Consider the following 25,129-nt stretch of genomic DNA (forward strand, 5'->3'; position numbering starts at 1 on the left):
TAAACACAGAAGAGAGCATTCATGCAAGATATCTAACTCCTTGATATAATAATGCATACACTTCAAAATGATTACACTATCATTACACCTAGGGCTTTCTGCAACTACGAGGTGGTGATCATGGAAAGCACGGCCTCCAGTATCAACATCTAGAAAGCAGCCACCACCACCACCTTCTATGTGTCTTCTCTTTTTGCGTTTTTTCTTCTTCATTTTTCTTAATCAACTCTGCTGTGGTTGCTGCTTCTTAGCAAAACTGGTAAAAACAAAATTGTAATCATTGAACATAGCGCTCTGACAATCAAGACGTTTAAAACCTTCAATCTTCTGGGGTGAAGAAAGCACTGTGCGACACTTAGAACTCTGGAGAAAAATTGAAATAACCATTAGTTATTTCTGTGCTTCTGGTCTCTAGATCTTCAAACAACATAGTTAAGCAGTAAAAAAAAAAATTCTGCCGGGCATGGTGGCGCATTCCTTTAGTCCCAGCACTTGGGAGGCAGAGGCAGGAAGATTTCTGTAAGTTCAAGGCCAGCCTGGTCTACATAGTGTGTTCAGGTCAGCTGGGGCTGTAGGGAGACCCTGTCTCACAAAGACAAAACAAAACAAATAAAAAAAAACCCACTACTTTAATGCAACTGTGGCATTTTATCTTCTCTTTTCTACTAGACTCATTAGTTGGCTATGGGACAAATAATGTTAGATAGAATCTAATCAACAGAAGGTTTCCCCATCTGCCAATAAGCTCAGTAAACAGTACTGCTGTGTACCTGAGTGACTCAGTGTATCTTACAAAGCACATCTTGTCCTAACCGTCACTATCCCATTTACTTTTAGACTTTACTGTCAGTAAGAATCAGAGGTAGAGCAGCAGAGTGCCCATCCAGCATACTTAAAGCTTTGGGTTCTGTTCCAGTATGACTCCCCCTTGCCAAAGAAAATGAAAACAAAAGTCAAATTACCTGATTAACAAACAAGGTGGTCACAAATTTTCCTGGCTTGAAGACTTCCACAACTTTCCTGATCAGGTCATCATAGGAGGTCTGACTTAGGTTTGTTTCAAAGCTAACATAAGAAAATTCTGGTTCTGGAGTGATGTGAATAGTCCAATAAGTTCCCTTAGAAAAAGTTGTTTTTTTTTTGCTGTTAGTAATAGAAAGGGAAAATGTAAATTAAATAAATAATGACAGAAGAAAGATTTTAATTACTTACATCCGATTTCATTCCATTCATCGAGTAGCCACAAGGATTGAACAGTGTGGCATCAATGACAGAACCTGGTATCAGGTCACGAATTCCACTCTCCTGAGAAAAAGACCAAATTAGATCCAAATTTGAAAACTGAACTGAGCTAAACAGAAAAGATAGTTTTTACATAGTAAGATCCAGCAAAATTTTTTCTTGAAAATGCTTACACGAGTGACATCCTTTGCAGTAACACCATCTTTCATGTAGAACTGGTCCATAACTGCTGGGTCAAGCTCACTCATCAGAATTTCCAGGGTTTGATCTGGCTGATTGATTACTCGGCTCTCTGGGAAATCCAAAGTATACAAGTACCTATACAAAAGCAAAAAATAGTCTCTAACAGTGACAGCTGATAGTTTAGAATAAGTCACAGTGACTCTTTCAAGAAGCCCACACCCACCTCTTCTTAAAAACTCCAACTTGGTTTCAAAACAAATTTATTTTTTCGTCATTTTGGGACTGGGTCTCCCTATAGGCCCAGCTGGCCTGGAACTCAGAGATATGCCTTCCTCTGCCTCCCAAGTGCTGGGATTAAAAGCATGCGCCACCACACCTGGCTTTGAAAACAAATCTTTTTTTACTCTTGCAGTACTCATCATTGATCCTCACACACACTATGCCTCCTACGCTATGCGCCCTTACCACCGAGCTACATCTCTAATCCTTTACACTTGATCTTCATGCCTCAGTCTCCAGAATAGCTGAGATTACAAACATGGGCCATCAGACCTAGTCAAATAAACCATATATAGTTAACAACAACAACAAAAAAATCCACAAAATCACAAACATACCAACAGTCAGAATTCATACGTCCCATACAATATGCTGCTCCATCTGTAAGGAAAGGGAATGTAGAAATCAGTATTAAAAACAACTAGTAGGATGTCTTTTTATCACTCACTCAATGACTAGGAGTGTTATTCTATCTGGCACCTATTAGACATGTCATCAGTGATGGGAAATTGAAGTGGGTAAATTCCAAGAGGCAGGATCACCTACCTCCTTTGCTCTGAAAGCACATTTTTCTGGTCACTGAAAGATAAACTTGTGCTTGTGTATTGATCTGAGTGGCTGAGAGAACTATGCCTCTTAAGACTGACATAGGGAATGGAATTTGGTCACTTGTTTATTATTCTAACAAGCCTATTTCATGTAAATTTCCTTCCCAAAATGTTTCAAGGCTTCCCCCAGCACAGGGCAAAGTGCACCAAATATCCATCACTCTGGCTAAGGGTAGTATTTGATGGCATAAATTACTGGCAGAAGTCAGAAGATTTTCTTTTCTTATATTGCTGGCCTCAGGGCCTCAAGTATGCCAAGTAGGTGTCTCCCACCACACTAGTACTGTGCTACAAATACCTCTCCTTTGGCCCCAAGACTGGTTTTTGTTTTTTTGAAGACAAGGTCTCACTATGTAGCCCTGGTTGTCCTGGAACTCAGAGATCCCCCTGCTTCTGTTGGGATTATAGGCATATGCTACCAACCTGACTTCATATTTTCATTTTTATATCTGTGTATGTAAATGACTTTGCAAGGGCGCTAAGTTACCTAATCTTTAATTCTCTATAATAAAAACTTGGAATGAAAGAATGGAAAAAATATTGCCAATTTGGCTTAAGCAATTATGTGTTACTTTTTTGGAGGCAGTGGCCAAGTAGTTAGCAAGGCTTTGAAAGTAGTACAAGCTCCCACCACTACACTTGGCTACTCTTAAAAATTTATTTTGCTGGGCATGGTGGCACATGCACTTGGGAGGCAGAGGCAGGCGGATCTTCATGAGTTTGAGGTCAGCTTGGTCTACATAGTGAGTTCTAGGACAGCTAGGGCTACAGGGAGACCCTATCTCAAAAAGACAAAAAGAAAATTTAAAAAATTATTTTATATATAGGATCTAGAGATTATGAAATATTTAGTGTTACATTTACATATACATGCTCATATATCACAAAAATCTCTAAAAGGTTGTACCCTCTTACTTTTTTCTACTTAAACTTACTTGGGAAAATTGCATTAAGAAACTCTATTTCTTCCTGGAAATTCCGGTGTGGGTACCCTTGGTGAGAAGACTTCATGAAATTCTTACTAGAATAAAAGAAGCTTTGAATTGAGTCAAACCCACTGTAATCCCTAGCAAGCTTCAACAGGTTAAGAACATTTTCTAAATCAACTATTTTCTACATACAGCAAACTCAAAATTCTACAATCTCCATCCCTAAGTTGCAACTGAGGCATACAAATTAGCTACCTGACTGACCTTATACTAATGTACACTTACAATACTACAGTGACTCTTTTATTCTAGAATAGAGAGTAATAGCCTGTCTACTGATGTCATACAACAGAGACTAATCACATTTCTTCATAGAGCAGCAATTCTTTAAAAACACAAAAATGGGCTGGAGAGATGGCTAAATGATTAAGAGCACTGACTGCTCTTGCAGAGGACCCACATGCAGGCAATAACTCATACACATAAAATAAAAATAAAACACCCCCCCACCCCGCAAAAAAAAACAAAGTACAATCTATGTCTACTGGACTGGCCTCAAAGATGAGTTCCTCCTGCCTTGGCCCCTCAAATCCAAGCACTGGGATTGTAAGTGTGCACTACATAAAGCTTCCCCCGGCCCCTGCTCTCGAACTCCCAAGATTTACTATGTAGACTAGGTTGGCCTTGACTCACAGATCCACTTCCTCCCAAATGCTGGAATTAAAGTGCCAGCACACCAGGCCTACGAGTGGTGGTTTCTAATGTGATTTCTAATGTGATCTCCTGGGGATCAAACTCAAGAACATCAGACTTGCACAGCACTGATCTATCTCGCTGACCCACAAATATCTGTTTTAAAGTCAGTTACCCAATTTACGTGCTATGCTTTAGACAGTTCTTCATGAAATTCCTTACTTCCATTATGAGGTAATACATTACACTTCAGAAACTAGGGGCTGGAGACATGGCTGTTGTTAAGGGCACTGACTGTTCTTGGAGAGGACCCAGGTTCAATTCCCAGCCCACATGGTGGCTAACAACTGTCCATAACTCCAGTTCCAGGGGATCTGACACTCTCTCTGACCTCTGAGGGCACTGCACCACACGGGTGCACTTACATACAATGCAGGCAATACACCCAATCACATAAATAAAAAAAAAAAAATTAAATTTAGAAGCTAAAGGAATTACTGCTTATCAGTCCTTAATGTGTCTGAATACTTACTTGAATTGAGTCAAACCCACTGTAATCCCTAGCAAGCTTCAACAGGGGAACCAGTGCTTTCAGTAAGAGGGTGGTACCACATGTCTTCAAAATGAAACGTCTCTTGGAGACAAACATGCTACTCTCACTGCAATAGGAAAACAATGACAAGATCATTATAGTATTTATGTATTACCGAGAATACAATTAACCTATTATTGTATTATCATTTATAAATTTTTTTTTTTTGGTCTTTTTTGAGACAGGGTCTTCCAGTAGCCTCAGCTGGCCTGATATTCACCATGTAGACCTGGCTGGCCTTAATCTTAGAGATCTGCCTGTCTCTGTCTCCTGAGTGCTGGGTAAAGGCATATGCCACCACACCTGGCTACCATTTATAATTTTTAGCTAGCAATTTTCAATAGTATCTCAAGGAAGCAAATAATGTACTTCAGTGCATTTTTCCTCTACTATACAAAAACAAGGTTCAGGTTCTTTTGCCTTGAGTTAGGTGCAAAGCACTATTAGTTCCTTATATATAGCTCCTTTCCCTTTTGCATTTGTCAAGTCTAGGAGTGCTAGCATTTGAGAACACTGAATCTTTCTTTTTTGGATTTCGTACCACAAACATATGGCTATTAATGCCTCCAGATGTCTAGTTATACATAATACCTCAACAAAGAATCACTGATAAATACCTACCATCATTTAAATACATACTCATTCCATCTCACATACAATTCAACCCTCTCACATGCTTTTTCGACAAACATCTCATCATTTCTTTCATTAGGTAATAAGCTCTACAAGGGATGACTTGACATACTCTGGGAACAGTGCACAGTAAGCACTTTGACAAATGGCTGCATGTCAAGCCCAATCTTAGTAAAGCTATATATTCAAAGCATTTATTGATTAAAGTTTATTATCTAATGTTTTAAAAAGGGTTAATGGCTTTTTGTACACCAACGCAGTAACCCAATTATTAATGAAGGAAATTTTCAAACTGGGGTAGGGATCAGGGATGGGAGTGTTAGAACACAATACTTTTCTTTCATCAGACTTTACTGCTAACTTTGAGGGAAACATGGCAACCATCATGAAAAGCTACTAGGCAAGGCTTTAAAAGCTCTAAGAAGGACTGCAAATTGATAGTTAATACCTGTTTATAGAACTTACCTGAGTACATAAGCTTCCTGCTTGTCAGTTTTTGTCACACTTATGATTGAACATTGCACATCCTTCAAAAGGACATCCCACTCAGATCTATTATTTAACAGAAAGTGAAATTAGTAACAGTACTTGCCTACTTTAAAAAACCTGCTCCCATATATAGTTTTCCAGTCAGACCACACTTTCCTACTTTTTCTTGTCATACCACTTTACATCGCCTCAGCTTCTCCTATGAATATCAACATTTACTTTGTTTCAATAGCCTGTGTTAACACAGCTGGACAAAAGATGGATATATTTTGCTATCTGAAAAAGAATAGGAAATTATACTTTGTATTTATAAAAAAAAAAAAGCAAAAATGTAAAATAAGCCATTTATATAAGACACCCAAAAGCCCATAAACCAAGGAAAACTATTAACTCTCAATACTGACTTAAGAAGTTCAAGGTTGGAGATGTGCATCAGTAGGAGAGCACTTGCCTGGTATGTATGTATGTATGAGGCTCTGGTTCACTGACCAAGGAGACACACACAAGTAATCATCCCCCACACAACTAATAATCAAAACCCAGAGAATGATGGGGAGGATTGCAATTTTCAGGTTAGCATGGGCCAAACTCAAAACTACCATCATTTTCCAAACTGGCATGGAAAACTGTTTTATGACAAAAGTAATTTGTTACTCTTAGATATTATTTCCTTCCATCAAACTGCCAGCTAATCACCAATCTAAAAACAAATCACATTTCACTGAGCATTTTTAACTTTTCAAATAAAAAGATACAAGGGGGCGGGCAGAGAAGCTAGACACATACAGCTGTAGCCCCAGTTATTTAGGGGGTTAAGGCAGGAGTATCATTTGGGACTAGCAACTTGTGACCAGTCTGGGTACCACACAAAGAATCTGATTCCAAAAATAGAAACTGTGTTTTCTAATCAAGAAAATATGGTGCACCAGGCATGGTGGTATACACCTTTAATACCAGCACTCAGGAGGCAGTCTGGTCTACATAGCGAGTTCCAGATCAGCTGAGGTTACAGGGAGACCCTGTCTCAAAAAGACCAAAAAAAGAAAAAGAAAATGTAATTAAGACTGAAGAGACTTCTAAGCCAGGTATGGTAGTGCATGCCAGTCAGTAATCCCTAGCACTTGGGAGGCTGAAGCAGGAGAATCAGAAATTAAAGTTTGAAAACTGATCTACATGAGACTCTACCTGCCTCAGAAAATGAGACTGATTTCCAAATAACACAAGGTTAAATTTTTAAGTCTTCTTACATAAGGCAACTAAGTACTATCTTTGAATTTCATATTTACATACAATTCAAATATTTCAAAAATATTCCTAAAGGAATAACCAGATATAAATGAAAACCTGAGAATCTTATCAAAATTATCTACTAGACAATAAGAATTAAAACACTTGGGGACCAGGCATGAGCTAGACACCTATTAGAGCTCAGGAAGCAGAGGCAGGCAGAGTTCAAGGCTAGATGATCTGCATATTAAAAGGCTACCTGCCCCAAAAAGAATTCAAACAGCTGGCATAAAAGTAAAAAATAATCACTAAGACTTATACTAGTCAAACTGCAGAGAATCACTGACCATGATGTGCCCATCTCCAATTGGTACACCTGAAATACAACCCCTATACCCAAGACTGGGGGAACACTGCAAAAGAGGTAGCAGCTGAAAGATTGTAAGAGGCAGAGGATCAGGACACTGCTGTTAGTGTCTTCTAGAATGTGTACCCATGAAATCTCAACAATATGGTTGCCAAGCAAGACCTGCATGCACAATGGCACACCAGTTGACTTGGGGGCTGTTTCATGAGATCCCACCCTGGGGTGAATATTTAACAAAATGATCAGCCCTAAACACACGTACATGCAAGCAACACTGCAAAACAGTTCATAATATTGGCTAGAAATCTCAGTGCTATGTGTCTGGGAATAAAGCAGCATCTTACATCATTATTACCTAACCCAATATGATATTCTAATCAGACATACACTTTAGTCAACTATATAAAGCACTTTTGACTTTCCATTATGTGGACAGAAAAAAATGGGAAAAACTTTCCTCTAAAACAAGAGTCAGCACACTTTTTGCAAAAAGCTACTTAGCAATTTTTCCAAGAAGCTTTCAGCTGCTCAGTTCTGCCTTTGGCTGGCAAAAATAACCATAAATGCTATATAAAGGGGGGTGTGTACTGTAGGTTCTAGTAAGACTTTATTTAATAAAAGTAGGTATACTCTCCCATAGAAACATGCCAATATAGCCAACTGTTTCAGTAGCTGGCTCTTCACCTTTCTTTTATGTACATGTAGAGTACTATATGGACCTCTTCACCTTTATCTTTCTTGCCACCTTTTCTTTTTTGAGCATTCTGGCTCTTAGATAAGCATATCTTCATAGCCATTTGGTTGATGATAATGTCCAACTGTTTTTTGTTTTGTTTTATACTGAGACAAAGTCTCACGATGTAGCCCGGGTTGGCCCCCATCTCACAGAGATCTATCTGCCTGTTCTGCCTCCTGACTGCTGGAATTAAAAGTATACCACCCCTGTATTCCAGTACAGGGAGGCAAGGCAGTAGGAGGCCAGTCTGGGCTACAAACAAACCACAAGAAGATACTGCCTCAGATTCACTACTTAGATGACTACGATCAACAACTATAAGACATATTATTAGCAAGGGTGCAGACGAATTGGAATTCATGCATACTGACGACAGAACAGAAAATGGTGGACTGGGATTGTAGATTAGTAACAGAGTCCCTACCTAGCATAAACAAGGCTCTGAATTCCAACCAAAATTCAGATACTTTCAAAATAAAAGTAGTCTGTCATGGAAAACAGTATAGAAGTTCCTCAAAAATCTGAAAGCTGGGTCTAGAATACTTGTACTTAAAAAAAAATTTTTTTTTCTTTTTTATTATTTTATGTATAAGTGTACTGCCTGCATGTATGTGAGTGCACCCGTGTTGTGCAATGCTGTGGAGGTCAGAAGAGGGTTTCGGAGTCCCCTGGAACTGGAGTTAAGGACGGTTTGTAGCCGCCATGTGGGTGCTGGGAATCGAACCCAGGTCCTCTGCAAGAGCAGTCAGTGCTCTTAACTGCTGAGCCATCTCTCCAGCCCAGAAATACTTGTACTTCTATGTAATCATGATAGCAGCATTATTCACAATAGTTTTAGAAAAATAAATCCTATCACATGCTAGAGCACGTGTAAATCACAGCTAGGTAGTTTGGAAGCCACAATTCAAACTGTTTTTAAAGTGTGAGGAATGCAGTGAGAAGCCTAATTCCTCAATAGGAAGCTTTTTTTTTTTTTTTTTGGTCTTTTTGAGACAGGGTTTCCCTGTAGCCCCAGCTGTCCTGGAACTCACTATGTACACCAGGCTGGCCTTGAACTCACAGAGATCTGCCTGCCTCTGCCTCCCAAGTGCTGGGCCACCATGTCCACCTAGGAAGCTTTTCTACTCTAAACATTTACACTTAAAAGTTTGGCAATGCACAGTAAATTCTTTCAGTGTAAATGACTAAATTGAAATTCTGTGCAATGATGCAGTCAAATAAGGCATGAATTGCTGAATGTTAATGCTGAGGGTGTGATTTTCTACCTGCAACAGCAATAATCCTTTACTGAAAATCACAGCTTATAAAACTTGAAAAGCAGGTTAAGAATATCCCACCAATTGTAAATGCCACTTCCACCACCAACAACAAAAATGTATCTAATTAATTTTCCAAATAAAGCATATATCCTTTTCACCTCCACTAGAATTTCCCAGTTAAACTCAATTCATTACTAAAACAGCTTAAGGTCTGGTGAACTATAAAGCAGAAAGATTTTATAGTCAGAGAATGATCTTTTCTCACCAAGTTTAATAACCAAGAAACTATCCTTTTTTTCTTCTTTGTTTTGTTTAGAGACTAAGTCTCAAATGTAGAGAACTATACATACCACTGCAGCTGACCTTTGCTCTCAGAGATCCTTCCCCCAAGTGCTAGGATTAAGGTGTGTGCCACCAAGCCCAGTTATATTTTAAATTGAAATATTCTGTGAGGTTAAGTGTATTTTAGAAATCTGCACAGATCATTTCTTTAGACACCTGTACATATCTAAACTGAGATCTAAACAAAAATATTTTATTCAATGTTGTGCAATGCCTTGAAGAGGTCAGAAGAGGGCCTCGGATCCCTTGGAACTGGCGTTATGGACAGTTACTAGCAGCCATGTGGGTGCTGGGAATGGAAACTGGGTCCTCTCCAAGAGCAGCTAGTGCTCTTAACTGCTGAGCCATCTCTCCAGCCCCTCAAACATAATTTAACCCAGGACATACCAGTCAAGATTTCCCTTTGAGAGATCAAGATCTTTTCTTGAAAACCAAAAAAAAAAAAAAAAAAAAAAGAGGGAAAAGAAACCAGGCCTGGTGGTACATGCTTTTAATGCCAGCACTCTGGAGGTAGAAGCAGGTGGAGTTCCAGGTCAGCTGGTGCAAGGAGAGATCCTATCAAAAACAACCAACAAAAAAAAAACCAACAGCAACAGCAACAAAAAACCACCCCCAAAAGAAATGCTGTCCACTTCTCTGCACACAGGTTCTCACTGGCTGAGAGCCTACTTGTCTCTGCCTCTGTAAGGTATTATAAATGTATGTTTTGTTTTGTTTTTCTTAACCTTTGGTTCTACACGTAAGGTTCCATTGATCAAACTCAGGTCCTAGCCCTTTATCAACTGAGCCATCTTACCAGTCCTTTAACCTGAGTGCTGAGATTACAGGGAGGTGCAACCAGAACCGACACTGGTGCATGCCCACAATCCTAGCACTTGGAGGGCAGAGGCTAAACTAAGTCCCAACAGAGCCAAGGCTACAGAAGACACTGTCTCAAAAACTAAAAACAGAAGAGAAAGAATATGCTAATCCAAGTCTTCAAGTATTTCACAGAGTATATCCCAAAAGATATGAAAATACAAGAAATGTCTTTTATAAACATGAAGAGACCGAGTTCATCAACCAGCAACGCATCCTTAAAAGGGCCTTCATACTATCGCTATCCATGGCTCCCTTTACACTCTCTTCCACCACTGACCTACCAGATTAGTTTGCATTTCCTAGTTTTATAGAAATGCACGATTTAGCCAGGCGTGGTGGTGCACTCCTTTATCCCAGTACTCGGGAAGCAGAGGCAGGCAGATCTCTGTGAGTTCAAGGCCAGCTTGGTCTACATAGTGAGTTCCAGGACAGAGAGGAGACCCTGTCTCAAAAAGACAAGACAAGACAAAAAAAAAGTGCACTCCTTCTAAAACATTTTGTGGAGGTGCTTTTTAAAATAGGGAGTTCTTTCCAAGTCTGGGGGTTATCACAAAGCTACTATGAAAATTTTTGTCTTTGGGCTGGAGGGATAGCTTGCTGTTAAAGACTAGGTTCCCAGTGGGCTGGAGAGATGGTTCAGCGGTTAAGAGCACTAGTGACTACTCTTGCAGAGGACCCGGGTTCGATTCTCAGCACCCACATGGTGGCTACAAGGAGCTGTCCTTAACTCCAGTTCCAGAGGAATCTGAAGCACTCTTCTGATCTCTGCGGCATTGCACTACACAGGCGCACTCACATACAAGCAGGTAATACACTCATACACATAAAATAAATATTAAAAAAAAAAGAGAGAAAATTTTTGTCTTTATATGGAGATGTTTGCTATTTTCTCTGGCAAATGCAAATAAATAGACTGAGTGGATTTGTAGGGGTGGGGCTGGGGCTGGAAAGATGGCTCAGAAGTTAAGAGCATCCATTGGCTGCTCTTGCAGGACCCGGGTTTGGTTCCCAGCATCCATTTGTCAGCTAACAACCATTCAAGGGATCTGACGCCCTCTTCTGACCTTGGACAGCATTGCACAACATGGGTGCACTTACAAGCAGGCAATACACTCACATTAAAAAACAGGCACCATAGTTCCAGCACTTAGGAAGCAGAGGCAGGTGAATCTCTGCAATCAATGAGTTGGGTCTCCTTAAGGAGTTCCAGGCCAGCTGGGGCTATAGGGACTCTGTCTAAAAAAAAAAAAACTACCAGACCTGAGGGTGTAAGTCAAAGTGTTCTCTCTACTTCTTGGTAGATGTGAAAATTCTTTATAATTAACGACTAATTCAATTTGTCATTTTCATAGGACTATTGTTAATTTTTCTATTTCTTCCATCAGTTTTGGAAAGGAATTTTTCTAGGAACTCTCCCACAGCATCCTTATCTTTTATTTTCAAATTTTTACTACCCAATAAAACAAAGTTCAAGATTATTTTGTAAAAGAGTATGGAGAAAAGCTAAAACTACAGTGACCATATTGCCTCTCTGAATAAAATTATCGGCTGTACATCAAATTGCCATGACATCTTTAATAAACAGTATTTTATATTAGACTCTAATACTGTTCATTTCTCCAGTCTTGGTTTCAAAAAAAAAGGAAAAAAAATTCAAAAGCAATATATTACAATTTATCTAATTCTCCCCACTGCAATATCTCCATTTCAGGAACAAAGCATTGGCTCCTCCAAATGATGCCTTCTTGGTAGTTACTGAGCTTAGGTGATTTATCAACCACAGACCATTTTCCCGACTTTTAAAAAAGCTCCATAGTGAGTAACAAGACTAGTGCACCCTTGCTTGCTTGGTCACTGGAGAATAGTTAACAGTGAACCTCTTCCTTCCACCCAATGACAGATTTCAGTTACTACTTGCTTAGCTTTCAGGCTAAGCTGTGGAGTGGTGGTCAGACTTCCTCCAATAGTGGTTTGACCAGTGCTAAATGTCTATAAAATGTGGCATTAAATCGTATACAAAGCAGAATATTCTGTTCTTGGAGGTTTAACTTTTGCCATCATTTTAAGAATCACACTGAAACAGTAAAAATTTCATCTGCTGGTTACGTACAAACTAAATGTGGTTCTGAAGCATTTAAAAAAGCAGGCTGCCTTTTCAAAAAGGCCTTTCTCTCTCCCCTCTTCTACTCAGGAGACATTTTAATCAGCTAACGTCAATCCTCTGGCATTCTTGACTAAGGGGTTGGGGAGAACAAAATTCTTCCCTTTATTAAATGTGTGCTACAAATTTCTTTAGGCTTCCCAACCTCTTTGTAACTTATTTCTTCTTTCCTTAGACAATTCTTGCCAAGATTTTCTAGTTAACAATCCGGATAGCCCTGGTTTTTCCTAACGCCTATAGTCCAATAGGAAAAGCAAGCAGCTTCTCTATAGTTATTATGAGAAAATGAACTGTGTAAGTATTTACAACTGAAATTGGCAAAGCGAGAGCTGTTATATTTTGGCTATATTTTTTCCCTACAATGATGTTCATAACTGAAATGAACTGCATTTCCCTATCTGCCTTAAAGTCTCGGCAGCACGTGGCCGCCGGGATTCTCCTCTCGCTTTTTGTCAGAGGACGTTTGCTCAGCGCAGGCAACATTCCTAAAACGCCCATTGGTCCCCACCCTGGGGCCAGGCTTTCGGCCGGGGCCAGAAGCTCATTGGTCGGCCCCTCAATGAAACGGGCCACGCGGGTCCCTCCGCCACCCTAGTCGCACTAGTGCGAGGAGCACGGCGAAACCCGAAGAGGGGACCCCAAAAGGCAGCCTGGGGTCGCTGCTGGGTGTCACCTCGCCGGGAGCTGGGCCCAGGCTCTCTCGGTGTCGCCCGTGCGACTCGATCTCTATAGAAAGACCACCAGAAGCTCCCTTTAGGGACGCCCTGACGCGTGACTGCCGGGACGGGAGTGGGGCCTCAGGTTCCTCGGACCCAGCTTAAGGTCCCTGGCCGGCCGAGCCCGTCCACGCAAACCCCCGCCAGCCCGCTCTTGCCCAGATCCCGACTAGGTACAGGTTACACAACCCAAGGTCAGGAGCCTGGGGAGCAGGCGGAGGGTCCGCCGCCGAGGCGCTTTGCTGCAGAGCTCGCTGGGGCGGCGGAGGGGCCCAGCCACTGCGACACGGCCCCTCCCGCCCAATCCAGCCGCCCGAGCGCCACACGCGGCCGACACCGCGGCTGGAGGCCTGCTCGCCGCCCCCCTCCTGGCCAGGCCCACACCTGCCACAGACACAGCGCGGCCCCGCGCCCCAGCCGAGGCCCCGACCGCCTGCGGGTGAGCCGGGAGGCCCGCGCCGAGCCGCCGGGGACTTTACCTGAGCACGCGGCCGCACCGGCCTCCTCCCCTCCCCCAGGGCACTGCCGGCCAGACGACGGCGGCGAGAGAAGCCGGTTCCCGCCCCGCGTGGACGCCGTCTTTCGCCTAGACCCCGTGCCTTCGGCCGCAGCAGCGATTCCCGCCCGCCGAGCTGGCCCCACCTGAAGGGTGCAGGAGCCGGATCGGCCGCAGCCTCTCAGGCGGCAGAGACCCACCCTCAGGCCCCGTCTGCCAGGAGAGCCGCGGGCACCCACCTCGGAATAGTGCGAAGATCCCCAGATCCCTGGCTTGCTTCGGACTGCTGCCTGGAGAACCAAACCTCCAGCAGCTTCTTGGTCCCTTCGAAAAAATGTGCAGCTCCCATCACCGTGAGACTAGCGAACAACCAACAACCACAGAAAATCAACTAAATTAAATCTCTTCTCCCGCTGCTCCCGCCGCCGCTGCGGATTGTTCCAGCTGTGTTACTAAAGTTCAGGTTCCTTTTTTTTTGCTACAATTTTATATTAACTTTTTTTTAAAAAAAGGAATAATAAAATTTTCCCGGCTATTTTTGTGAGCGAAAGTTGAACGTGAGTCTGTTGGAAGTAGAGGCAGATACAGTTCAGTCTCTTGTAGTCCGCTGCTTTCCCGTTAGAGAGAGTTGAGCGAGCGCTAGCTAATGTCGCCGGCCATACTGTGTAAGCGAGGGCTGTGCGTGAACGCCGACCTTATATAAGGTAGCAGCCCAGAAAGGAAGTGACGACATACCCCGCCCCCAGAGTTCATAGGGGAAGCTCCGTGTCACTCACACGTCGCGCGCGCCGGTTGGCTGGCAACGGGCCTACTGGGAGTGCAGGGACCTGGGCGCTGGGTTGCAGATGGAGCTACTGCTGTCCCTCGAGCGGGAGACGGCACTGTTGTCCTGCGAGGCACTTGGGAATGTGGGGTTGAATGCAGAGTGGGTGGGGAGAGCTGGAACAGAGGCGGGCAAGCTGTACCGCGCGGCATTTAACAACTGGTTCGCCGAGAACGCGCGGGAGTGTCAGAGCGAGGGTCAGCAGGAGTGGTCGCTGCTGCAGGCTTGGCGTGGTGGCTTTGATCCTCCCCTTCAGTTCCCCGTTCTGCTGAGGTTTTGAGCCATTCTTTGAAGGGTTTCCTCCAGACGAACTCAGCCAAGGCAATAAAACTTAAGTGTTTGTCGGTGACGTACATGTTGCCTGGAGTCGAATTGGAATGCGCTTTAATTCTGGTCCTGCTTTATCTGATGCGAGAATGAATGCAGTTCTCGACCGGTTTACACAATAGCCAGAAGCGTTGTCTTCCTTTTTCAAAAGGGAAGAGCAACGTGGCGCCCAGCCTTGGAGGGCTCTGGCTCTACCTACCTCCCACCGCGTGTCTCGCCTAGCTTCAGGGCTGGCTGAGTGCAGCAGCCACCTTGAGCAACCTGTGTTTCATCAGGTCACTATTTCTAGGAACTAGTTCTTAAAGTGATGTGATGTGATGACCTAATTGAAAATGATCCTCTCAAATCCTCCCCCTCAAATTTATAGTGCTATCTCAAATGCTTAAGAAGGATTTTCACGGAAATTAATATAACTGATTTCCAAGAGTTTTCACTAATGATGAAGTATAAGTCAGTTTTTATATGAGGTAGCAAAAAGTGGTAACAAAGTTACAACTTAACTTGGAAATACTGGGGAAAATAAAAATATCAGTGGCACACACCTTTAATTCCAGTAGAGGCAGAGGGAGGTGGATCTCTGTGAGATTGAGGTCCGCCTGGTCTACATAGTGAGTTCCAGGCCAGCTAAGACTGCAGGGAGACGCTATTTCAAAAAAACAAACGAAAAAGCCAAAAACAAAACAAAGAAATTACCATTGTCACAAGACAAAGTGGCCTTTCCCTGTTATCTTTAAAGAAAAATCCACTGAAAAGCACAGGGATGAAATTTAATTTGCACAAACCAACAAGGTAGTTCTTGTCCTGAAAGAACATGGATCCATGTCTCTATGAAATTTGTTGAAAGAAGCTGTGTGGTGATGCAGGTATATGCACTACTTTTGCTATGTTTTTTAAAAATATCTAACTCAAACTGGGGATTGGGGCAAAATATAATAAATGTTACTTATTTTATTATAATAGTAATTAAAGGAGAATGTGGTTGTTATACTTGGAATAAAGATTAAAGGAGTATTTCTGTGTTTTATAAGCTATTCGATTATTCGATGGCTGTTTATTGAAATGAAGACTGCCTACTAAACCACCACAAACACTAATTGTGGTATAAACATTATATGGCTTTTAATTACTTATAATTAGTTGCTTTTTCAATTACTATTATACTTTTTCCCAATGCAATTTAAGTTAATAAAAGTGCCAAGAATCTTGGCAAGGTAAATCCTTGTTAAATTGATATAGGATAACTTAAATAGGGTCTATGAATTGCATTGATTCTTTATAAAATGTGTTGTTTCTCTTTTAAAATATTTTATTTATTTTATGTGTATGCATGTATTGCCAGCATGTAGGTAAGTGCACCCGTGTCGTTCTATGCCTGGAGGACAGAAGAGGTGTCGGATCCCCTGGGACTGGAGCTATGGACAGCTGTTAGCTGTAGTTGTTAGTTGTAGGGTGCTGGGATTCGAACCTGGGTCTTCCTCAAGAACAGCCAGTGTTCTTAACTGCTGAGTCATCTCTCCAACTCCCATAATGCATTGTTTCACTTAAGGACCATTATTATTTTGAGGCTCCAATTTCTTGTACTTATAGCTAAGTTAGTTAATATTTGCTTAAGTATCTCACTAAACTGAGTATGTCCAAAAGTTATCATTCCTAGTTTCCTTTCTCGTTAGTTTCTTTCTTTCAGTGACAGTCTTCTCCCACTTTTAAAAAAATGCTTATTGAAGGACTGAAGAGATGGCTCAGAGTTAAAAGCACTGGGTGCTCTTATAGAAGACTTGGTTCCCACTACTACTCACATGATAGCAACAAACTGAGAGGCCATAACTCCAGTTTCAGGGGATCCAACACCCTCTTCTGGCCTCTGCAGGCATTGTACGCACATGGTACACATACATACATGCAGGCAAAATACTCATAACATAGAAATGAAATAAAATTTAAAATAATCATAATTTGGGCCTGGAGAGTTGGCTCAGTGGTTAAGAACACTGACTGTTCTTGAAGAAGGCCTGGGTTCGAATCCCAGCACCCACATGTCAGCTAACAACTGTCTGTAACTCCAGTTCCAGGGGATCTGACAGCCTCTTCTGTCCTCCGCAGGCATTACACAACATGGGTGCACTTACCTACATGCAGGCAATCAATACACGCATACACATAAAAAATAAAAATAATAAAATATTTAAAATAATCATAATTTAAAAAATGTTCATGCTAGTGAACATAGCATTTTGCATATAAGACTGCCATCTTCTACTTTTTTTTGTCCTAAGGATCAGACATAGGGATTTATACTATACAGCTTAGGGGGTGATATTGAACTTGGGACCCTTCTGCCTCAGTCTCCCAAGTGCTGGGATTACAGGAGTACACTGACATGATCAGCTCACTCATTTTCTTTAGTAATCATTCCTATTGGGATCTTACCTAATTTGGGTGGAGGGAGGCTAGGGATTGAGCCCAGAGTCTCTCTCATGCTATACATGTGCTCTGCCACTGAACCACAACCCAATGTCAATTCCAACCCCAAATTCTTTCTTCTAATTTAAAAAATTTGTGTGTGTGTGTGTGTGTGTGTGTGTGTGTGTGTGTGTACATCTTGTATGTGGAGGTCAGAGGACAACTTGCTGGAGTCAGTTCTCTTCTTCTACCACGTGGGTCTTGGGGATCAAACTCAGGTCATCATACTTGGCAATAAGCAGCTTTACTCACTGACTCCAGCAGGACCTCCAACCCCAAATTCTAAAGCTCTACTTGGCTACACTTCTCCCTTATACCATCATTCGATTTCTCTGCAAAACTCCCTAAAAACCAGATAAATTCAAATTTGCGATCTCTATCTTGTCATTGCTCCTTCGAATCCTACAAGTGGATTTTTTTCCCCTAAGAATTAAATAAAATGATATTTCTCAAGACTCACATGTGGTCAAACCTAGTGGCTCAATGGAGGACCTCAGTTGTCATTTTATTCAATCTTTCAACAGCTTGTGATACAGGTACAGTTAACTGGGCTTTTTTTTCTTCTCCTCTCAGTGCTGGGGATTGAACCTAAGGCCTCATATATACTAGGCAGATTCTCTACCACTGAGCTACCTTCCCAGCCCTACCCTTTCTTCTTTTTTAGTTTACTATCTCTTATTTTTGTTTTTAAAATTATTTTATTTATTTTTTGAGACAGGGTCTCATTGTAGCTCCAGCTGGCTTGGAGTTCATCATATAGAGTAGGCTGGCCTTCATCTTGCAGAGATCCCCCTGCCTCTGCCTCCTGCGTTCTGGGATTAAAGGCATGTGTCACCATGTCTAACTACTATTTCTCTTTTTGATTTTAATTTTATATTTTTTAAATTTTATGTGTATGTATGAGTATCATGCCTGCATGTATGTAAGTGCACCTGTGTCATGCAGTGCCTGTGGAGGACAGAAGAGGGCACGGGATCCCCTGGAACTGGAGTTATGGGAGGTTGTTAGCTGCTATGTGGATGCTGGGAACTGAACCCAGATCTTCTGTAAGAACGGCCAGTCCTCTTAACCTCTAAGCCATCTCTCCAGTACTGCCCCCCTGCACTTCTTCTTGATACATTTCTCCAGGCTCTTGTGATAGCTCTCCTCTTTGGTTTTCTTTGTACCTCTGGTTTTCTCCCCAGTACTGCAAGTACTCTTCACTTCTCTGCCTTCTTTCTATACTCTTTCCTGGATGACCGACTTCATCCGGTCTGTATCTTTATGATTCATCTATATATTAATGCTTTTCAAATTTCTCTCTCTAGCCTAGACATTTCCCTTGAATTCCAGACCTTTGAGGCACTTGCCCACCTGATTACTTGAATGCTGAACCAGCAGGTAGAAGCTGACATGCCTAAAGCAGTAGTTTCTTTCATAGCAAAATCTGTCCTTCCCACAAAAACACAAAAGTCTGGTCCTCAAGCACCCTGGCTGACCTCTGCCTGTACTCTTGCCTGTTCATGATCTAGAAGAATCATCTCTAATAGTGGTTGCACAAACCCAAAGGCGGCCTTGATCTACTCTTAACTCCATTTCCTTCTGGGCTTGTCAAGCATCCAAAATATTTCAAGAATCTGCCTCTTTTCTCTATCTTCTCTTCTACCATCACCATACTTTGAGCCCTAAAATAAACTCCCTCGGTTCTCGCAGTAACTAGTTTTGTTGCCTTCACTTCATCACCTCAGTTGGTTTACCACAGAGCTGCAAGTGATGTTTTTAGAACACAAGCCAATTATGCTACTTAGAAAAATTCTCCACAGGTTTCCCATCACACTTTTAAAAGACAGTTTTCTTAACTCAGCAGTACTAGTTTCATTTCTGTTGCTGTGATAAAATACCTTGACAAAAACAACTTAGGAGAGAAAGAGGTTTATTTGGCTTACAATTCCGGGTTGCAGTTGATCATATCAAAGAAGTCATAGTAGCAGGAGCTGAAAGGCAGTTACATCCATAGAGCAGAGAATAATTCATGCATGGTCATGTGCTTGCTTGCTTGTGTATTGATAAAAAAAAAAAATTCAGAAATAAGTAAGTGGTTTATTCCAAGCCAGTAGATAAGACCATACCTACTCTAGAACAAACTCAGGTTAACATGAGCTCTGCAAAAGATATTGTTCCAGTAAAGAGATTACATAAGCATTTGTAGACATAAAGGAAGGTGGGTGGGTCATCAGGTAGGCACACTGCAAAAAAACGGGAAATCCTTGGTAAGATTCTGGTGCCAGGTGGGCAAGATAGCAAGATGGTAGAGGTGCTTGCTGCCAAGCCTGAGTAACTTGAATTCAATTTCCAGGACCCACACCGTGGAAGAAGAGAATTGACACCTGCAAGCTGTTAAATTGCCCTCTGATCCCCACATGTGCACCATGCTATGTGCCTCCAACAGAATAAATAAAATGTAATTTGTTTGTTTGTTTGTTGGTCTTTTTGAGACAGGGTCTCCCTGTAGCCCCAGCTAGCCTGGATTCCCTATGGAGACCAGGCTGCCCTCGAACTCACAGAGATCCTCCTGCCTCTGCCTCCCAAGGGCAAGGGATTAAAGGTATGTGTCACCATGCCGGGCAATAAAATGTAATGTTACTTCCCTTCCTATTTTGTGAGGTAAGTTAAGAAGAATTGGTATGAGCTCTTCCTTGAAAATTTGATAGAAGTCAACTGTGAATCTGTCCACTCCTGGGCTTTTCTTTGAGGGGAAACTTTTTTTTTTTTTTTCTGTCTTTTTGAAACAGGGTCTCCCAGTAGCCCCAGCTGGCCTGGAACTCACTATGTAGACCAGGCTGGCCTCAAACTCGCAGAGATCCACCTGCCTCTGCCTCCACGCCCAGCTAGGAAACTTTTTTTTTTTTAAGATTTTATTTTTATTTTATGTGTATGAGTGTTTTGCCTGAATGTATGTAAATGTGCCATGTACACGCCTGGTGTCCTTGGAGACCAGAAGAAGTGTTGTCCCCTCTAACTGGAGTTAAAGGCAGGTGTTAGCTGCCATGTGGGTACTGGGAACTGAACCCAGGTTCTCTGGAAAAACCAGTAAGTGCTTTTAACCTCTTAACTGCTGAGCATCCTTCTAGCCCCTGAGGCAAGGCCTTCCCCCCCCACCCATCTCCATCTTTTTGAAACAGGGTCTCCCTGTGTCCCTGTAGCCCCAGCTGGCCTGGAACTTGCTATGTAGATGAGGCTGGCCTCCATCTCACAGAGATTCATCTGCCTCTGCCTCCCTAGTGCTGAAATTAAAAGCATGAGCTCTCACACCCAGCAAGGGAAGACTTTTGATCACAGCTTCTGTCTTATTGCTTGCAAAGAGTGTGTTTAAATTATTTGTAGCTTCTGGCTTTAACTTGGTAGATGATATACATTTAGCAATTCTGTTTCTTCTAGGTTTTCCAGCGTCTTAGAGTATATGTTTACCAAGTAAGCTCTAATAATGTTCTGGTTTTTTTTTGTTTTTTTTTTTCTGGATTGCCTGCATGTATGTGAGAGGGCTTCAGATTCCCCCAAAACTGGAGTTAAGGACGGTTCATAGCCTCCATGTGGGCGCTGGGAATCAAACCTGGGCCCTCTGCAAGAGCAGTCAGTGCTCTTAACTGCTGAGCCATCTCTCCAGCCCCGTAATGTTCTGTATTTCATTGGAGTCTATTGTAATGACACCCTTTTGATCTCTAATTTTGCTAACGTGTGTCTTCTCCTTCTTCCTTTTTGTCAGATGGCTAAAGGTTTGTCAATCTTATTAACTTTCCCAAAGAGCTAACTCTTTGTTTAGTTGATTTTGCATATTGTTCTTTTAGTCTCTATTTCATTAATGTCTTCCCCAATCTTTATTATTTCTTGCCATCCACTGGGATTGGGATTGACTGCTTGTTTTTTCCCAGAACCTTGAGGTGCTTCATTAGGTTGTTGATCTGATATTTCCCTGGTTTTAATGTGAGCACTTATCAGTATAAATTTTCCTCTTAAGACTGCCTTGGAAGGCTGGAGAGATGGCTCAGTGTTTTATTTATTTATTTTTTGTTTGTTTGTTTGTCTTTTTGAGACAGAGTCTCTCTGTAGCGCAGCTGTCCTGGAACTTACTATGTAGACCAGGCTGGCCTCGAACTCACAAAGATCCACCTGCCTCTGCCTCCCAAGTGCTGGCTCAGTGTTTAAGAGCACTTTACTACACTTCCAGATGACCCGGGTTCAGTTCCCAGCACCACAGCACCCAGCTTATAACCACCCACAACTCCAATTCCAGGGGATCTGACACTCTTGCTTGGTTTCTGTGGGCTCCTGCATACACGTGGTGCACATAAACTCATGGAAGCAAATATGTACAACATATGAAAAATACTGCCTTGGCAGTATCCCAGAGATTCTGACAGGTTGTGTGCTCATTATCATTTGTCTCCAGAAATTAAATTTCCTCTCTGATTGTAGATTGTTTAAGTCATCAAATATTTTTGTGGTTTCTTTAGTTTCTCTTGTTAATTTTTACCTTTATTATACTGTGGGTCGATAGGGTGCAAGGAATTATCTCAATACAGCCATTATGTAAATTAGTTTGGGGATTCCTCAAAAAATTAGATACACATACGACTCAGCTATCTTACTCCTGGGCATATACCAGAGAGCTCCAGACCTTACCATAGAGATATTTGCAAACCCATGTTCATTGCTGTTCTATTCACTACAGCAAGGAAATGGAACCAAACTAGTTATCCATCAATGGATGAGTAGATAATGAAAATCTTGTATATATATATATATAATGGAATATAAAGCTCTAAGGAAAAGTGAAATCATGAATTTCACAAGAAAATGGATGGAATGTAAAATAATAAGTGAGGGCACCCAATCTGAGAAGGAAAAAATGTTCTCCCTCAGATTCTGAACCTAGCTTATAACGTGTTTATGTATATATGTAAACAAATGCACACGTGGGTATGTTATAACATTTAGAAAGGAGAACAAGAAAGAGTAGTAAAAATGGGATGCTGATGAGTTCACATATATAGTGTACTTTGTGTAAGTCCTTTCAATGCTCTCTTAAGATGTAACTCATTTTCAATACAAAGTAAGCCCTTAAATGAAGAATGTTCACATGTGATTCCATGAGGGCTGGGTACCTTACTGGGAAATCTGAATTTTAAATTATGCTTTTCATTGTTTGAATATTTCTGTATGCTGTGGCTTTTTTGAAAGTGTTAATACACTTCATGTATTTTCTTCTTTTATTAAAAGAATGTTCAAAGAATGGAAGAAGATTACTTTAAAAAGGAAAAAAAGAAGGAAGGGTTTATTGTAGTCACAGTTTAAGAGGGAATATGGTCCATGATGGCAGGAAAGGGATGGTGGCAGTAGTGTGAGATCACTGGACACTACATTGCATGTGCAGGCAAGAAGCAAGGAGAGGCATGCAACTCTGGCACTCCCCCAGCCTTCCCCTTTTTATTCAGTCTGGTGCCCCAGTCCACAGATTGTGCTGCTTACATTTAGGGTGGGTCTTTTCTCCTCAATTAAACTTCTCTAGAAACATCTTCATAGACGTGCCTGAGATGTGTTTCCCAGGTAATTAAAAATGCAGTTCAGCTGACAATGAAGTTTTACAATCACAGGCTCCATATTTCCACATGGTCACAGTACTCTGATCAGTGAAAGTTTAACAGTCTGGAAACTCCAATGTGGCCTCTTTGGAGAAACTTTAGTTCATAGATGTCTTCATTCTCATGATTGAAGCTTGTGCACATCTGTCCACATTCAGGAAAATGAGAAAGTGGAGAAAAAGCAATTTCTGCATAAAACAGAATCTAGTAATTGTAACATCAGTTTAGTTTATGAGATAGTTTCAACAAAATTAATCCTTTCAAAATTTGGTTGTTGCCCATGTGATAATATTAAGAGATGATTAGCTCATGGGGCTCTTTCCACACAAATGGGATTAGGTACTCAGGTAGGGACTTGACTGAAGAAGTTGGCTCTGTCTTAGGCCCTGGATTCACTATGGAGACTAGGCTGGCCTTGAACTCACAGAGATCCTCTTGCCTCTGCCTCCCAAGTGCTGGGATTAAAGGCATGCACCACCTTTTTAAAAAAAATAAAAAACAGGGTCACACTATGTAGTCCTGGCTGGCCTGGAACTCACTACGTAGACCAGGCTGACCTGTACCCTACAGCCATCCACCTGCTTCTGTCTCCTAAGTGCTCAGATTATAGGTGAGTACCACCATGCCTGGTAGAAATAAATTCCTATACATTACAAATTACCTAATTTCAGGTATTATGTGAGTATGACACAAAAATTAAGACATTTAGCCAGGTGTGGTGGCACATGCCTTTAGTCCCAGCACTCAGGAGGCAGAGGCAGGCGGATCTCTGTGAGTTCAAGGCCAGCCTGGTCTACATAGTGAGTTCCAGGCCAGCTGGGGCTATAGGGAGACCCTGTTTCAAAAAGACCAAAAAAAAAAAATTAAGACATCTAGTACAGTAACATATTCACACTTAGTTGCAAGGCTAGGAGTCTGGGGAAGTTATTTGCCAATAACTATTTGCCTGAACAAGAGTTGAAGGAGCCTATTACTAAAAGGAAGAAAGAGGAGCTTGGGGTGTGGTGGTCCATGCCTTTTAATCCCAGCACTTAGGAGGCAGAGGCAGAAGCAGGCAGATCTTTGTAAATTCAAGGCCAGCCTGTTATTCATATCGAGTTCTAGGTTATCCAGTACTGCACAGTGAGACTCTGTCTCACAAAGACAAAAACAATTTTTTTAAAGTACCCTCCTAACTTATCCTATTGTTTCAAACCAACCTTATCTTCCAACATTTTTCCTCAAAGATTCACCCCTCTTATTTTTTCCACTATCAAAATCTTATTCAAGGCTGGGCATGGTGGCACAGGCCTTTAATCCTATTCAACCTCTAACATTAGCTGAAGATACAATTTTTCTATATAGCATTCTCTAGGACAATACATGCTACTGGCTATCTATTGCTGTGTAACAAATCTTAGTGGCTTAATACAGAACTCATTTTACTATCCGTGGATCAGGACATTGCCACATGACCTATCTGGGTTCTCTGCTTCAGGGACTCTGACAAGGCTGTAGTCAAAATTTCATTCTCTTTTAGTCAGTTTGAGTTGCTATAATTGAATAGCATACATTGATAGCATTATAACAATAAAAATTTATTTCTTGTGGTTCTGGTTGAAGACCAAGGTGCCAGCATAATTGGGTTCCTGGGAGAACCCTCTACCATGTACCACGTCACGGAGAAGAGGATTCAAAATCTCTCAGATTTCCTTTATATGAGGGCACTAATGCATTCAGAAGGATTCCACCTTAATAACCTAATTGCTTCCTGAAGGCCCTATATGAATACCATCATGTGAGGAGGAGGATTTCAGTGTATGAATTAGGGTGGTGATATGATAAAACAGTCAATCCATAACTCAGCCCATGCTGCAGTCTCATTTCAAGATTCCTCTGGCATGAACATCTTGGTTGTTTGTCCAAGCTGGTATGATTGTTGGGAAAATTTAGCTCTTTCCTAGCTATTGGACTGAGAGCCTCAGTTCCTTACAAGGTGACCTCCCATCACGTTTGCATTGTTGCTGTATTCTTTTGCTTAAGAAGATTAGAAGCAAATTACACTGAAGGATAGTGGATTCTACAGGGCACCAAGGCCAATGCCAGACA

General features: G+C 41.7%; 1 protein-coding gene across 1 annotated transcript in view; it reads right to left on the reverse strand.

Annotated features, from left to right (window-relative positions):
* Amd1 (adenosylmethionine decarboxylase 1) overlaps positions 1 to 14,478 on the reverse strand; it is a gene marked incomplete in the record, with an annotated part of 16,035 nt that extends 1,557 nt beyond the window's left edge. The window contains 9 exon segments of the mRNA XM_029555733.1: positions 1 to 363; positions 963 to 1,118; positions 1,213 to 1,305; positions 1,416 to 1,560; positions 2,043 to 2,085; positions 3,248 to 3,369; positions 4,483 to 4,593; positions 5,625 to 5,711; positions 14,053 to 14,478. Of these exon segments, the coding sequence (XP_029411593.1) occupies positions 223 to 363; positions 963 to 1,118; positions 1,213 to 1,305; positions 1,416 to 1,560; positions 2,043 to 2,085; positions 3,248 to 3,369; positions 4,483 to 4,593; positions 5,625 to 5,711; positions 14,053 to 14,162 (1,008 nt within the window).
* Positions 14,479 to 25,129: the final 10,651 nt, after the last annotated feature.

The sequence above is a fragment of the Nannospalax galili genome, unplaced genomic scaffold (assembly GCF_000622305.1).
Source record: "Nannospalax galili isolate Female #2095 unplaced genomic scaffold, S.galili_v1.0 scaffold646, whole genome shotgun sequence".
In the NCBI taxonomy this organism is placed as follows: domain Eukaryota; kingdom Metazoa; phylum Chordata; class Mammalia; order Rodentia; family Spalacidae; genus Nannospalax; species Nannospalax galili.